This window comes from Rhododendron vialii, chromosome 2a (genome assembly GCF_030253575.1).
Source record: "Rhododendron vialii isolate Sample 1 chromosome 2a, ASM3025357v1".
In the NCBI taxonomy this organism is placed as follows: Eukaryota; Viridiplantae; Streptophyta; class Magnoliopsida; order Ericales; family Ericaceae; genus Rhododendron; species Rhododendron vialii.
The window spans coordinates 14,505,117-14,520,327 of record NC_080558.1 but is presented as its reverse complement, the minus strand read 5'-3'; the positions used below and the strand labels follow the sequence as shown (position 1 = coordinate 14,520,327).

Below are 15,211 nucleotides of genomic sequence, written 5' to 3'. Positions count from 1 at the left end.
TAAATGCTCAAGTCGCACCAGCTGTTCTCCTGCACCGGAGTAAGGGAGATGATTGCCAAAACTAAATGCTCAAGTCGCACCAGCTGTTCTCCTGCACCGACCAGTAAAGTATGAAAAAAACCAATGATAATTATGATGGATTAAACTAATTTAATTCAAGCCACTGGAGAGTAAATCTAGTTCCCAAACCATTTCCAATGCATAAAAATATTTTTTTTCGAACGCATAAAAATACCTGGCTATAGCTGTTTTAGACCAAATATTATATATATTTTAATGTCTTTCTACAACACAAGCAAGCACAAAAATACAAATTATACAAGTTATCGTTAGACGAGGGATATGAATTGGCACAAAGTCATATTAAGTAACTCAACACAATCTGAAGATATAAGAAAGACAATACGAAAAACTAAGAAGAGGTTGAGCCCCTCTCAAACTGAATGCCTGCACGATTAGCTGTAAGAAAGTCCTTGACTTCAACCGGCGTCATTACCAGCATATCCAGCTGGCTTTCTTGCTCCATTCCCATCTTTGCTAGCTCATCCGCCGCTTGATTGCCTTCACTGAGCGTATGTGCAAATGAGCATCCATGGAGCTAACAGAATAGTCTACATTCTTCCAATAAGGCTCGGTAGGGGCATTGAGAGGGGGCCCTCCTTAATCATCTGAACAACCACTTCAGGGTCCGATTCTATGTCCACATTCTTGAGATCATGCCATGATATCAACTTGAGGCCATTAAAGATTCCCCAAAGCTCAGCTTCAGCGCTTGAACAATCCTTAAGATTCTTGTAGAAGCCCATGATCCATAAGCCACAATCCTCTCTAAACACTTCACCAGATCCAGCCCTCCCTGGTTTCTTCCTAGAGCTCCAATCTGTATTTAACTTTATCTTGCTACAACCTGGAAAATGCCAACTAACGAGTCTAGTTTGTGAAACATTGTTACCAATGATGGGCTTCAAAGCTATGCTAATCCCTTTCACAAGATTAATTTATGGATTTTCCTGAGAATACCATGTTTGTCACTAGTTTTCAAAAACGTTTTTATTTCTACTTATCCAAATGTTCCAAAGTACGACTGCAAGCAGCACATTCCAAGGACATCCTAAGCAAGTTTTGCAGCAATTTTTAAGGTTATGAGTTAGCCACTCCATCTAGTCATTGACACCTCCTGCTTGTACCTACAAAATAGGAAAGTTGGTCCAAATTTCTTGACAAAAGTGACGATTAATAAAGAGATTGGACAAGCCTTCGATATCTAAGTTGCACCTGGGACAAAGATAATCATTGGACATACTTCTAATTTTTCTTTGAAGATTAGTTAACAACAAGAAGACAAATCAACCCAAAACCTTTAAGTTTCTGCGGATGTTCTAATTTCCAAAGCCAACTCCAGCTAGTTTGGTTAGGCCCATCTCCAGAAATTAGATTGGATGCAGATTTCATACTAAACATATCACTGCTATTATCAACCAAGCAAGTAGTATCTACAATAAGAGCGATTTTGGGGATAGTAACTTCCATTACCTTCTCAATCTCAGCTTGACTAGTGACCTGTTGCAGTTTAGCCGATCATTCCTTGGCATTAGTGATAGAATAACCAACAGTTTCCTCAACAAAGAGAGAATTGGGGTTGTATTACCACACCACCAATCCTTCCCCATGGTGATATCATCCCAATTTCCAAACATCCATTTGAGACCCTTTTTGATGACATGTTTAGTCTGAATAATGCTCTTCCATATGTGGATGCCCTCCTATTCATAGGCCAGTCATTGAAATCATGGTTGCTCAAGTATTACTGACAAATAAGTTGAAATCAAAAAGGTTTCTTCTCAGTATTTAATCTCCAGCCACGCTTACAAAGAAAGGCTAACTTGTTTTCTCTAGATTTACTACCTCCATTGCTCTTAAGTTTGCTAACATTATCCCAATGAATGAGATGCACTTTTTTCTTCCCAGATGAGTCCCCCGAGAGAAATTTCTATTTAGCCTGTTTATGTTTTCACAAATGATCACAGGTAAAGAAGAAGCTTTCCAACCTGACAGTTTTTCCTGTGTTTTCTCAATAACATACTCGTATTGTCTCTTAAAAGCTCTGTCATGGAGGAGGGGAACCCCAAGGTCATGGATAGGATAGAGACTCAAGCCGGTAGCCTCACCTCTTCTACTATTGGCTAGAAGCCTCACAAGAGGAACTAAGAGTTTCCATAATGGAATCACAATTATCACCATCAGCTTTAGCAAATAAACCATATACCATCAGCAAAAAAAGAAGTGGCTAAAGGAAGGACCATTGCTAGAAGCTTTCAAACCACACCATCTCTTATGGTGCACTTCATTTCTAGTTAGACAAGATAACAAGATACGGGGAGATAGGATCCCCTTGTCTATTGTCTAATGCCTCCACCAGGAAGAAATTTGGGAAGACCATTCCATAAAATAGATAAGCTAGTGGACTTAAGTACTTAACACCTCAAATTTCAAATCTTTTGAAATCAAAAAGTACAAACCGCTTGAGCTGACTTCAAAGGTCCTTCTCATGCTCCCCCTTGCTGAGCTAGTGGAATTTCAACCTTTGTATGCCTAGCCAGTATGATTGATGACTTGATGTACACTTCAATTGTCTCCGCGCCCCTAAACGGGAGCGACATCTTTTGCCACACATTGATGTGAGATCTATCACGATACCCAAGTCTCATATCTGCATGAACACTGGATAATCTCTTTTTGCATTTAGAGAAAGAATGGGAAAATAATAACGAAATTTTTTAACACTTGTTCAAGACTAAACAAAGATGAGAAATAATCAGAAGTTATGGCAAATGAAATAATAAAAAAAGAGTCCATTTTCTATTGAATTTTTCCTTTCTCATGGCATCTCAATTCTCACCATTTTTGTGAGGAAATTAACATTTTCCACAAATTGAAGTAAAAGACTTACATTTGTTTTATTTCTCGTTCTTCTTCACACACCAAAAGGCAACAAGTGCCCATTTAGTTATCGTTAGATATCTCTCATCTCTTTTAGAGACATGCAATAAGCAGAGCAAAGTAATTAGTTTGGTTACATAATTTTTTTATTTAGTATTCGTGTGAAACATTCATTTACAAAAAAAAAGAAGCAATTACCTAGCTGTGTATGAGTCATATATTCTTATTTAGTAAGTGGTTATCTAGACAAATAGACAAAGTAATAAAAAAAAGCCCATGAGGAACTGCATCAGTGTTGTTCATAAAGCATCATGATTTGATTGTATGCCATGACCAAAAAAGATATTTCGTCCTGCAAATAGTTTAGTGTGGTGTATATACAAGATCAGAAGATGAATAAAATTTGGAATCTGGCTTCTCTGTAGTCTAGGTTGGACTCGAGAGAGAAGTCCATGTAATTCCAGCCGACCAAAAGTGCTTCCAAAATGATTCAGATTTGTTGAAAAATTCTTCTCAAAAAGAACAGATCTCCATAGGAAAAAGTCTTTTAGAATCTAGACCATTAATTGACGAGATGGACAACCAAAATGCAATTGCAGAGGCAGAGAAGCCATGTGAATTTTTTAAATCCATATCCATTAAATCTGACATTTCAACTAATCGAACTTATATATTGTAGTTGCAAAACCAATCAAGCAACTCAAACTTTAAAGTATGACCAAATACAAATCAACATATTTAGATCATTTAAAGCCCAATCAAGATCAATTCAACAAGTGGACAAGCAGGCCGACCAAAATTGGCCATTAACAAGCAAAGCCATACCTATACATGAAGCTTGTTACTTATTGAGTTTGCTCAAACATGAAAAAACAAAACAAAACAAGTGACTCGAATCCTTATTGGTTTGATAAAAACTTGTTTGAAATCAACTAACGGAGATTAACAAATTCTATTTGAATACATTTCAACACAACAAATGGACAACATCTATCATTAAAAGAAGTCATTTATGGAACGAACTATGACAACTAATGGAGAAACCTAGCTAAAACAAGAATAAAGCAAAGGATGTAAAGATAGGTAAAGACAACACAAGAAACAAGACCTTACACATTCTAATACCTATCACCAAAACAAAACATCCATAAACCATTCTTGGAGCATGAACACCTGACAACATCCCCATAACACATCTATGAAAATGATGTACAACTTCCAAAAAGGTTGAAATATAGAAGCTCGCACAACTGTTTATCAACAAAAGAAGTCAATAGCCACTTGTATTTCACCGAAATACCTAAAGAAAATTCTCATTCATTGCCTCCCATTCCCTCCTCCTGTCCTCCATGATGAGGAGAGATGAGGCTCTCCACATAGGTGTCCTGAAACGAAAACTGATCTGGAATGCCACAGACCACCATGTTCCTCACCGTGTTCTTTTGCTGATTGTAGACAACCCATTGCTTAAGTCCTCTCCCCGGAGTGGTTCTCAACAAGAATTCGTCATCCGCTAACAAACACAACAAATGAGCTTTAAACAACCCGGACCGGATCTTAAATTCCGTCCACGACTCTCGTACCCCATACTCCTTCATCTTCCAAAACTCAGGCGCCCGCTTGTCAACCAAACAGAGACAACCCCCAAGAACTGCAACCCAATAAGACGCAATCTCGGATCCAATTCCACAATACCAAGGCGGTTGTGGAACTTCCCTTACAACCTCATCCGACAAATCGAAAGCAACAATCCTATGACAACTATCCCTCCAACAAATTCCATGGAGACATCCATTAACAAAAACCCTACCACTGCTCTCCTTAAGGGAAAAATCAACGTCCTGAATTCTCCTCCAAGAATCAGTTCTCAGTGAATAGACGGCCACGATTTTCCGGGAGACAATCACGACCTTGTAATCATCCGTGGAAGAATCGTATCCCACGCCGTAAAGATTCGCGTCCAGATATTCAGCAGAATCGACGACAAAAGGAAATATGGGGAGTTTCTTGCATTCTCTGGTGGATGGATTCAACAAGAACAACTCGGAGCCGCGTCGAATTGAAAGTAGCACCAAACCATCGCAGGAGTTCACAACGCGTACCTGATGCTGTAGTCGTTGTTCCGCCGTGGGGAGAATAAGCTTTGTGGCGGTCGGATTCGTGTGGGCGAGGTCAACGGAGTAGAGATTGTAGGCCATGAGGAGGATTTTTTTATTGAGGTTTCTAGGGTTTTTAAGGGTTTTGGTTCGGTTGAGGTGGGTTTTGGCGAAATAGGGGGAAGAGATCAGGATTTTCCATGAGGGAGAAACGCATTTGAAACGGCAAAGAGATTTGACGGGCAGTCGAGAGAGTATCTCGGTGATCATATCCTGGGGAAGGGTTCCGCCGTGGGACATGACTGCAATGCGGTGGAGCTTGGTGGTGGAGAAGTGTTTTCAGGTGTATGGCGGTGGAAAATTATTCGGTAACGCAAGGAATGCAGTGATGAATGAATGATGGGAAAGTTGTGGATTCGTAACTACTTTAACAGAATCATGACTACGTGTTTATAGGCCTACCAGAGCTCCTGATGATTAAAACGACTCTCAGATTGACCAATACTCATTCCCTCCCAATTTATTTGTCCACTTTTGAAGACGAAGGCTCTGTTTCGCTAACGTTATTACTATATTTTTTAAATATTTATTTTTCGCTTTATGAGAGATGTCAGGTGCCGTTCTGGTTTCTAAAAAAAAAGAACTTTAAGAAAAAAAAGGTAATTTTAAGGTCAAAAAATCATGTGTTTACGCAAATAATTTTCCTACCAATATGGATCTTGTTTGATAAATCTCACTGAAATCTTTTAAACGACGCAAAAAAAATTAAAAAATTATTTTTCATTTTCGTTATATTTGAGTTTGAAATTACTTTCTTTTTGAAAAAGAAAGTTTTGGGAGAAAGCGGAACGGGTCATTCTCTCACAATAATTACCTTTAATTCAAAAAATAAGTTCAAATAATATACTTATTTTAGTTGGTGAAACACACATTAAGGAACCAAAAACTAAAAAATTCTCTTTTATAGGCGCAATGATTGTGTTTTCCTAAAAAAGTTGTATTCCACAAATTAGACCAACAAATTGGGACATTTGTTCACTAACATTTTTTTCACTTTCAAAAAAAGTGCACATTTTGTCCTTATTCAAAAAAAATTATATTTATAAATTTTGCGTCAAACTTCTATGAACTATTAATTTCAATATACAACTATATAGGAGGGTCAACCTAACCCACGACCACATAGATTATCACCCACCCAACAAAACCCGTTCACACTCTCCATCCGCGGGTACTGGTGCGGGTCGTCGGCTCAAGTTGAGTTCATCCGGTGGGTTAAAGGATTTTCTGTGCACCCCTAAATGACATCACGAGGATGAAGTGATCAAGGATATCTAAGCTTGATGCTGTTGAAGGGATGCTTAAGAATGAAGAAACTTTCAAAACTGTGAGGTGAGGTGGTTGTTGCTGTTGAAGGATATGCTGTTGAATCAGATTTTCAGGACAGTACTGTGTCAATAAATAGAGTAGTTGTTCTTTGTGAATGAATGTAAGCAAGGAAAATACTCTCTTCAAATCAATAGTTAGAAGTAGCAAATCATTTCCAGATTTTGATCATATTCAGAAAAAAGCTGTTATTAGTTCGAACGCCACAAACCACCACATCCCTTCATCTTTTTCTCTGTTGCATAGGATAAGAGTGAGTTAGAACACCGCAAACCGCCACCTTGATCTTTTCTTCGTCGCATTTGATAAACACATTATCTCTTGGCCCACCACCGAGAAAAAAACTTCCCAGTTTCCCGATAAACGCAGCAGTTGTGTGCCGTAGATGTTATCCATCCATCATCCAAACATGACCTTTTGGAGAAAGCAAACGGAAACAACCACCGAGAACAGACGAATAATAATACAAACCAATCGACGAATTACCATAAGAAGTAGGGGTGGCGTTAGTTCCCCGAAATTCTCATTTCCTAAATCAAAAGTAACAATCATTCGAAGACAATTAGAACCACCCTTATATATTAGCTAGCCAACGAAGACACACGTGAATCACAAAACCAAACAGTTGGAAAGAGGTCACTGTCATAGACAAGAGGAGAATCTTGTTTTCTCCTCTAAGAATTAGTTTTCAGTTAACAGACACTGACGATGGCAAGTCAGGTAGTTTCTTCGATTCTCAAGGGATACAACAAAAACTTGGGATTTCTATTGGAACGTAAAACTAAACCAATGCACAGCCTACAAGTTCGATGACCGGCCGGAGAATCAAGCTTTTTTCGCAATTGGTACATTGGGAGTATTCCACGGAGTAGAGATGGCAAGAGTCGGAATGAAAGGATTTTATCAGGCTTGGTAATGCTTCGATTGAGGTGCGTTTAGGCAAAATGGGGTTTGGAGATTAGGGTTTTCCATGAGCGAGAAACAGACTTGAATCAACAAATGGATTTGGCAGGTGGTCGAGAGAGTATTTCAGTAACCTCTCTCCGGGTTCTGCCTTCCTCGGCCGTCACTGCCATCGGAGTACGAACATAAAAAAACACTTGTGGGATTCATGGGAAACAAAAGAAATAGTTCTCCTTCCACTAGTATTGTTGGAGTAACTATTATTTAGATCGTTCAAACCCATTCAAGATCAATTCACGAGTAAACAAGCAATTCTATTGAGATTGACCATTAACGAAGCCAAACCTTAACATCAGGCTTGTTACTCACTGGAATGGTCGTCGGTTTCATGAAATCTTGTCTGATATCAACTAAAAAACATGAACAAAATAAACTTAATACAGTTTCAACGAGACAAAAGAGCTTCATTTATCATTTAAAGAAGTCATATTTAAGAACACACACTGACAACTAATGGAGGAAACTAAAGAACTAAACAACAAGAAGGATGTAAAGATTAGGTCAAGACTACACAAGACACAACATCTAATACCAGTCACCAAAACGTAACTTCCATGACAAACCACTCTTGGAGTATGAACCAACCAAGCGCCCACAAAAGTCCCCACACTCTCCACGAGAAGTTGAATAATTTCCAACTGTCTCCAATATCACGTTTTGATACCTGTTAAGTTCTGAAACCACATTTGAACAAGCCAGCTCCATAGTCAACACTATACGTGAGGTGATGCGAGATATGGAAGGTATGTTTACCTTGCAGCCACCAAAAGTCAGATGCCAAACACAACTGAGTCAAAAGAGAGAAATGGATAGAGATACCACCAATACAAAAATCGATTGTAACATTCAAAGCAACTCTGCAAATGATAAAGAGGTCGGCAAGAATCATAACTTTAAGAACCTGATATGTTGTCAACCAAGGGAGGCGTTAAGAGATTTGCAAGAATCATAAGCCCAGAAGGCCAGGAACCACATTTGCAAATTATCCTCATATTGTCGATCCTAACTTTAATTCTAATCTCTACAATGCAAGGAAAGTTTTGGAAATTTGAAACATGTATTTACTGCCAGTAATTGCACTTGACTGCTACTAAAGCAATAATGAAGCCAACGGGGCAAGCGGAAGAGGTTGCCACCTCAACGATTGAGAAAAATTCTCTTGTCCTCGAAGTATTTTAACAATTAACCGCCAAACTATATAAACGCATTACTTCTAATTGAATACAAGAAAACTACACAGTAACTCTTCATTTTTAATGAATTACGAGCTCCAAAGCACAAATACTCTTCAAACGGTCCTTTGTCGGAACCGAGATTCAAAAGTACAATTCCTTTGGCATCAGAAGATTACCATGGTGGATAATTTACAATTAGTTTCGTATAACTCAACTATTACAGTTAATCATCATATAAATACTCAACTTGAAAGGTTAATATCATTATTAGCCTTCGGAACTCAAAAATTTAGGATCAAATAGGAGGTCGGACTGCATGGCGGTGCAATAGGTCTTGTCACCAACTAACTGTGTTTGCCACCCCTAGTTAAAAATTCTGACTTCGTTGATGTACTTGGGAATGACTATAATCTCACTTTCATGGAAATTTGGGTACATGACATAAAAGTATCCGGACAGTACCCCACATACTTCGTGCATAAGCATAGCTAATTTTTAAATCATAAGGATATGAAACGGATATGAAACCAATCAATAAGATCTCATGCTTTTTAGGTTAAAGTCGTTAGACCCCAACCATTTGGACGTGGGTGTTAGCAACTTCTGTATGATAAAAAGGCAACAATCAAAATTCAACTTACATCACCAACCAATGCACCACCATATAACTCAAACTAGCAAAGTTGTATAAGTATCAATAAGGGATATATGGATTTGCATGAAGTAAGAAGGCATAGATTCATTTGCATTTCACAAAAACCACCTGAAGAAGTTTCTCATTCATTTCTCCCAATCCCTCCTCCATGATTAGGAGAGACAAGGCTCTCGACATAGGTGCACCCGTATTCACAATTAAGAGGAATGCCATGAACCACCATGTCCCTCAGTGTTTTCTTTTTCAGATTGTACACAACCAATTTATCTTGGTTCACTTCCTCCCGTACATATCCTTCGGTTTTCAACAAAATTTCGTCCTCTGCCAAAAAACACAAAAAATCTACCAACAACATCTTAGTATTAATCGTAAATTTGGTCCATGATTCTCTTACCCCGTACTCCTTCATCATCCAAACTTCATTAAAGAAACTAGGCAGGCAGACAATCACACAAAGACAACCCCCAAGAACTGCCATGTGATGATACAAAATCTTGGAATAACTAAACAAAGTAGGCAACTGCACTTTCCAGAAAATCTCATCTGACAAATCGAAAGCAACAATAACTAAAGAACCCTCCGAACCACCACTCCTCTTACAAAGCCAATGGAGACGCTCATTAAAGTAAACCCCAGAAGGACATCTCAAAGGATGATAATGGGAATCTTGAATTCTCCTCCAAGCATCAGTTTTCAGTGAATAGACTACCACATACGTAATATTAGCATCACCGTTGCCATAGGATTTAGAATCAAAGTTAATATAAGTGCAAGAGAGCATCACAACCTTGTAATCATTCGTAGACGAGTCATAACCAAAACCATGTAGAAAAATGAACGGCTCACGAACCAAATTCAAAATAAAAGAAGGGTAAGGGGGGCAGCATCTTACGTTCTCTAGTGGATGGATTCAAAAGGAATGGGGAATAACCTTGGTCATAAACAAGAAGCAAGCCATTGCAGGAACCAAAACCTTGACCCACTTGTGGGAGTATTGGACCAAGGGGAAATCTAAGCTTTTTTGCGGCTGGATTTTTGTCGGCGAAATCAACGGAGTAGAGATCTTCAGAGTCGCAAACGACGAGGGTTTTTTGACTTGGGGGGTTTCGTTTGAGATGGGTTTTGGCGAAAAAGGGGGAAGAGATTAAGGAACTCCAAAAGGGAGAGACACACTTTAATTGGCAGAGGGATTTGACTGGTAGTCGTGAGAGTATGTCGGCTACAATTTCCGGTGGAAGGTTTCTCCAGAGGGAGTAGTCCTCCGTATCACCGTTGGACATAATCGTCGCCTTCTTCATCCGTTTTTAGGGCTCTCCTTGCGATAATCCCTCCCTCTGTATCATGATCGAATGGTTCATTTTATAGAGTACGTTGAATACTTCATATTTCTAAGAGCAAGTTTATCGTCGTAACAAAACAAGCCTTTGAGACCATTTTACTTAATTAAGACACCAAAATTAGCCTACACCAGTTTCGGCAAAGAAGAAGCTAATTTGCCTTCGTAAAAAATGTTAGGTAAATGTACGGAATTATTATTAACAATGCATTCATTAAAATATTATTTCTTTTCTCTCTCCTCCCTATCACTCCTTCTCTCTATCTCTCTCTTTCTCCAAAAAAAAAGAATTAGTATTTTAATAAATGATAGGTAAAATAGAAAGTATTAATATAGTGTTAAAAGAAATATAAGTAATTAAAATAAAAAAATTGTACTATTTACTAGCATTTTTACATTTCAATCGGTAAATTTGCTCTAAAGCTCTATTTGAAACTTGTAGAAAGGAAAAGAGAAATGTGAAAAAGTGAATTGTTTTTTCTTGGTTGGCTGTTAAAAGAAAATCAAAGAAAACTTGGGGAAAAATGAATTTCTCTTGTTTGGCTTCAAGAGGGAAAAAAAAGTTGAGAATTTATGGGTTAATTATCTAAACATCCCTCAAAGTTTATCTCTTTGTCTCACTCACCCCTTCTTAAAATTTCGCTTACGGCTAGACCACTTCATTAATGTTTTCACTTGGAGGAGGGCCTAACTCCGTTGGACGGAAAGAATAAATAGACCATTTTGCCCATACATATATAGTCCCAGCAAACCAACTCATTACACAAACTTCTCTCTTTGAAAATCATTGGAGTGCTGATGGAGATACATAATTTAGGGTTCTAATATAGTCTTTTGGCACTCAAATCGATAGACCCAGGTGTGAATCCTGTCAAAAGCCTTCAATAATAGCAGCATCTGGTTCGAATCTCTCTAAATCTGGTCTTAATTGAGTGGGACAGGTGCAATAAGGGTTTGCGAAAGGCTGAATCGAAGGTTACATGACGAATAGGGTTCAAAAGACTCTGGAACAGCTCGATTAGGGTGTCCCAAGTGTTTGTTGGTCTTGATCTAGGGATTTTGAGGTCTGATTAGGGCTCATACAGGTTCGAATCAAGTCAAATGCCCTTCGAAATGGCTCAAATTAGGGTTTTGAAATTTGATTTGAGAGTATTTTGGTGTTTTCGAGTTCGATTTGTGTGTTTCTTGTTGATTTCGAGTTTGATAGGTACAGTTGTTGGTTCGAAAATAGCTGGGTCCAGTCAATGGTGGTGGTTGCCGGCGGTCTTAGACGTCCATGGTGGTTGGTGGTGGTTGCAATTTGGTGCCGGTGATGATTGTGGTGGTGGTAATTTTAGTGGGGAGAGAGAGAGCGCGCACGAGGGGGGTTGCAATTTCGGAATAAACCCCAGAAGGATATCCAAAGGATGATAATGGAAATATTGAATTTTAATCCAAGCATCAGTTTTCAGTAAATAGACAATCGCATACGCAATTTTACCATCACCCGCACTTTCAGTGAATAGACAACTGCTTACGTAATTTTACCATCACCAGTGCAATATGGTTTAGAATCACAGTTATCTATCTATTTTAATATATAACGGGAGAGCACCCCTTTGGAGTCTCCCCTTGTCATGCTTTTTGTTTTTCACAATTATCCTGAAAAAAATTTCAATATTACACACGATAAAGAGAGAGAGTGCCATTTTAACGAAAGTAACTACCCAAAGCAGTTACCAAAATCCACTCCCACTAACTCTCTTTCTCATTTCACGAACTCTTCATCTTCCTGAAAGTGCAACCTCCATTTCGAGATCCCAGTTACCCTATCAACTGCAATTGGTCCCATTTAATGTAATCCTCTCTACAATTGGTTTGCCATTTCATGAAACTACCTTCACATATTTGGATTACTTAGCTGTAGCGTTCCTAATTAATTGTGTTTGTATCTTTTCTTCACAGCTAAGTAGCGTTCCTAATTAATTGTGTTTGTATCTTTTTTTCACACAGTTCTATTTCCTTCACGTTTCAAGCTGTAACTGCCAAAAAGTTTTGTCCCTGCCTGCTTCTTCGTCCTCTCCCTCGCTGCTTCTTTCGGCAAATCCCCCACCTTTCCACCATCTCAGGTTTGTCCACCCTCAATCTTCTCTCCCTTATTTGTGTGCTAGAGTAGACTTATGGCTTTGCTAGAGTAAACTATTTGAATTTGGAATGGCTTAAAAAGGAGGAGTCGAACACAGTTCTTTTTTTTTTTGTTGATTTGGACATTCAAAGCCATAATAGTGACTTGGTTTGGGAGACACGGAGGCGAGGGTCTACCCTTCACCACACTCGGCTCTTTTTTTTGCCTCTTCCTTTTTTTTTTGCTAGCTGTCGTAATTTACTGCATTTGAGCTGAGAGAAAGTAGGATGAGTGAGGGAGTAAAAGAAGCATATGCGGGGAGAGGAATGCGTGTTTTGTCAAATTCAATAAAACGCTTCAGTGAGTACTAGAGATTGGGGCACACACGATACGTGTGCAAGTCGGATTTTCACAACGTTTTTGTAAAAATACTCCCCACTTGTTGTTTGATCAAATCTTCACAAATGTTGTGAAAATCTGACTTGCACACGCATCGCGTATGTCCTAGCCTCTATACTCATAATAGAGCATCACAATCATGTAATCATCCGTAGACGAGTCATAACCAAAACCAATACAAATGTCCGGCTCATTAACCCAATCGAGGTTAAAAGAAGGGAAAGTGGGCAGCTTCTTACATTCTCTAGTGTATGGATTCAAGAAGAAGAATTCGGAAAAACCGTTATCAGAAACAAGAAGCAAGCCATTGCAAGAACCCAAAACCTCGGCGGGAGTGTTGGACGGCCGACGGGAAATCAAGCTTTTCCGCGGTGGGATTTGCATCGGCGAGACCAACGGAGTAGAGAACGTTGGAGCGGGAAATCAAGATCTCCCAATCCCGGTAAGGTAACCCTAGCATGCCGACTATGTACAATCTTTTTTGCTATGGGGACGATTATATATGGAGACGATTATATATGGAGACATGCCGACTATATATGTTGCTAGCACCAGAGTTAGGAACGTAGCTAAAGCCCCACGTTCTAAAAACAAAAAAGAAAACCCTAAGCCCCACAAACAGTTTTCAAGGGAGAATGGGAAGGAGGAGGAAAAGGAGGCCATGAAAAAGAAGGAAAAGGAAGAAAAAGAACAATACTACATCGAAAGGAGAATCATGTCCTCCAAACATTATTATTCCGGAAGACATCGTTGTCGAAATACTCTCAAGACTGCCCCTAGAGTCTCTTCCCCGGTTCACCTGCGTTTCGAAGCGATGGCGTTGTTTGATCTCTACCATATCCGCCACGAAAAAAGGATCACCAAAGGTTCTCCTAGCATCCTACTGGGCAGCACATTCCTTTTCACCTCACTCGATTAACCAACACCAACAAGAAGCTTGCGGGAAAAGCGTTTACGTCCCTTGGGCGGGTTTTCGTTATCCTACACGATACTTGGGATCGTGTAACGGGCTGTTGCTTATGGGTTTCGACAAGGACTTGTTCTTGTGGAATCCACTGACTAGATTCTTCAAGAAAATGATGGCATTTGGGCCATTGTGGGGCCGCGAGGACTACCGCGTGTGTTCTGGTCTTTGCTATGACTCCACTGGTGATGATTACAAGGCCATTCTTTCACTTGGCTATCTTAGTCCGTATTGCAATGATGGTGAATTTGTTGTGGTGGTTAGTTTCAGAAATAAAAGTTGGTCCATTATCGACTTCCCGTTCATGATATCTACAATGGAGTCGGGGCCAATAGTCAATGCAAAACTTCATTGGTTTGCCTCTAAGAATGATTCAGGTAGTCAACCCCTTTCGCCCCACCAAATTATTTACTTTGATGCACATGTTGATAAGTTTGGGGAGGTAGCAATGCCAGAGCCCAAAAGAAGGGACGGTGATATTATTGTTGGATTAGGAGTTTTGGATGAATGTCTTTGTATGTCTCGCTGGGACTATCCAAGAAGCAATGTTGAGGTATTGGTAATGAAACACTATGGTGTGAAAAAATCTTGGACTATTCTGTTCGCAGTTTCAGATTGTTTGAGATTTAATCTTGAGGATAGGTTGGTGCCACTAGGTTATACAAAGTATGGTGAAGTTTTAGCTATGGTTAGGAGTCGCTGGACGTTGGATTGGCATATAAGCGCGTTCAATCCTACTGACAGTTCCCACAGGATAATTTCAACTCCAAAGGAGTTAAATTTTGAATATCCAATCGCTTACGATGAAAATTTGATTACACCTACTGGCTATGATTGGGAAGAGGAAGAGAGCTGAAAGGGGAAGCAACATTTGTGTACATGTTTCGTGGGAAATAAAATAAATAAAAAAGAACAGGGTATGCAAATTTTTGTAAGTAATGCTTGATTGGTTGTTCGTTAATAGCTTTGAACTGTTTGTTTCAAGATACGTTTGCTTTGTTTTAAACAGCTAGTTGAATATATAATCTGGCTTTTTATTACTTATGAAATAGATGTACTGTTTTGCTTAATTGGTGGGTTGTTGCTAAGATGCTTACGTCGCGGTCACTCTAATTAGTCCGAATAAAGCATAATATTCTTTTTGAAGGGCAAAGAAAATTCCATTAATCATCGACATCAAAAGATGGAATAAA

The 15,211-nt window shown here is 39.1% G+C and overlaps 3 protein-coding genes across 6 annotated transcripts; 1 reads left to right on the top strand and 2 right to left on the bottom strand.

Annotated features, from left to right (window-relative positions):
* Nucleotides 1–4,098: 4,098 nt before the first annotated feature.
* On the bottom strand, nucleotides 4,099–5,492 carry LOC131313958 (F-box/kelch-repeat protein At3g06240-like). Its single transcript, XM_058342457.1, has one exon. The coding sequence runs from the start codon at nucleotides 5,334–5,336 to the stop codon at nucleotides 4,254–4,256; it is 1,083 nt and encodes a 360-aa protein (XP_058198440.1). The 5' UTR covers nucleotides 5,337–5,492; the 3' UTR covers nucleotides 4,099–4,253.
* Nucleotides 5,493–7,776: 2,284 nt separating this feature from the next.
* On the bottom strand, nucleotides 7,777–10,665 carry LOC131313918 (F-box/kelch-repeat protein At3g06240-like). 4 transcript variants are annotated; one of them, XM_058342421.1, is made up of 2 exons: nucleotides 10,108–10,665; nucleotides 7,777–8,138 (listed from the first exon to the last, which is right to left on the bottom strand). In XM_058342421.1, the coding sequence occupies exons 1-2, from the start codon at nucleotides 10,511–10,513 to the stop codon at nucleotides 8,053–8,055; spliced, it is 492 nt and encodes a 163-aa protein (XP_058198404.1). In that variant the 5' UTR covers nucleotides 10,514–10,665; the 3' UTR covers nucleotides 7,777–8,052. The 4 variants fall into 4 exon arrangements, with proteins under 4 accessions (XP_058198404.1, XP_058198409.1, XP_058198401.1 ...); XM_058342426.1 differs by having other exon boundaries at nucleotides 7,777–8,172; nucleotides 10,108–10,660; XM_058342418.1 differs by having other exon boundaries at nucleotides 7,777–8,172; nucleotides 9,324–10,649.
* Nucleotides 10,666–13,235: 2,570 nt separating this feature from the next.
* Nucleotides 13,236–15,211, top strand: LOC131317193 (F-box/kelch-repeat protein At3g23880-like). Its single transcript, XM_058346767.1, has 2 exons — nucleotides 13,236–13,501; nucleotides 13,728–15,211. The coding sequence occupies exons 1-2, from the start codon at nucleotides 13,236–13,238 to the stop codon at nucleotides 14,872–14,874; spliced, it is 1,413 nt and encodes a 470-aa protein (XP_058202750.1). The 3' UTR covers nucleotides 14,875–15,211.

Bases quoted from the DNA above. Each gene is read 5' to 3' on its own strand.
- LOC131313958 (XM_058342457.1), bottom strand. From the start codon at position 5,336: ATGTCCCACGGCGGAACCCTTCCCCAGGATATGATCACCGAGATACTC.
- LOC131313918 (XM_058342418.1), bottom strand. From the start codon at position 9,996: ATGCTCTCTTGCACTTATATTAACTTTGATTCTAAATCCTATGGCAAC.
- LOC131317193 (XM_058346767.1), top strand. From the start codon at position 13,236: ATGTCCGGCTCATTAACCCAATCGAGGTTAAAAGAAGGGAAAGTGGGC. The intron at 13,502-13,727 runs GTAACCCTAGCA...ATGAAAAAGAAG, and splicing joins GATCTCCCAATCCCGGTAAG to GAAAAGGAAGAAAAAGAACA.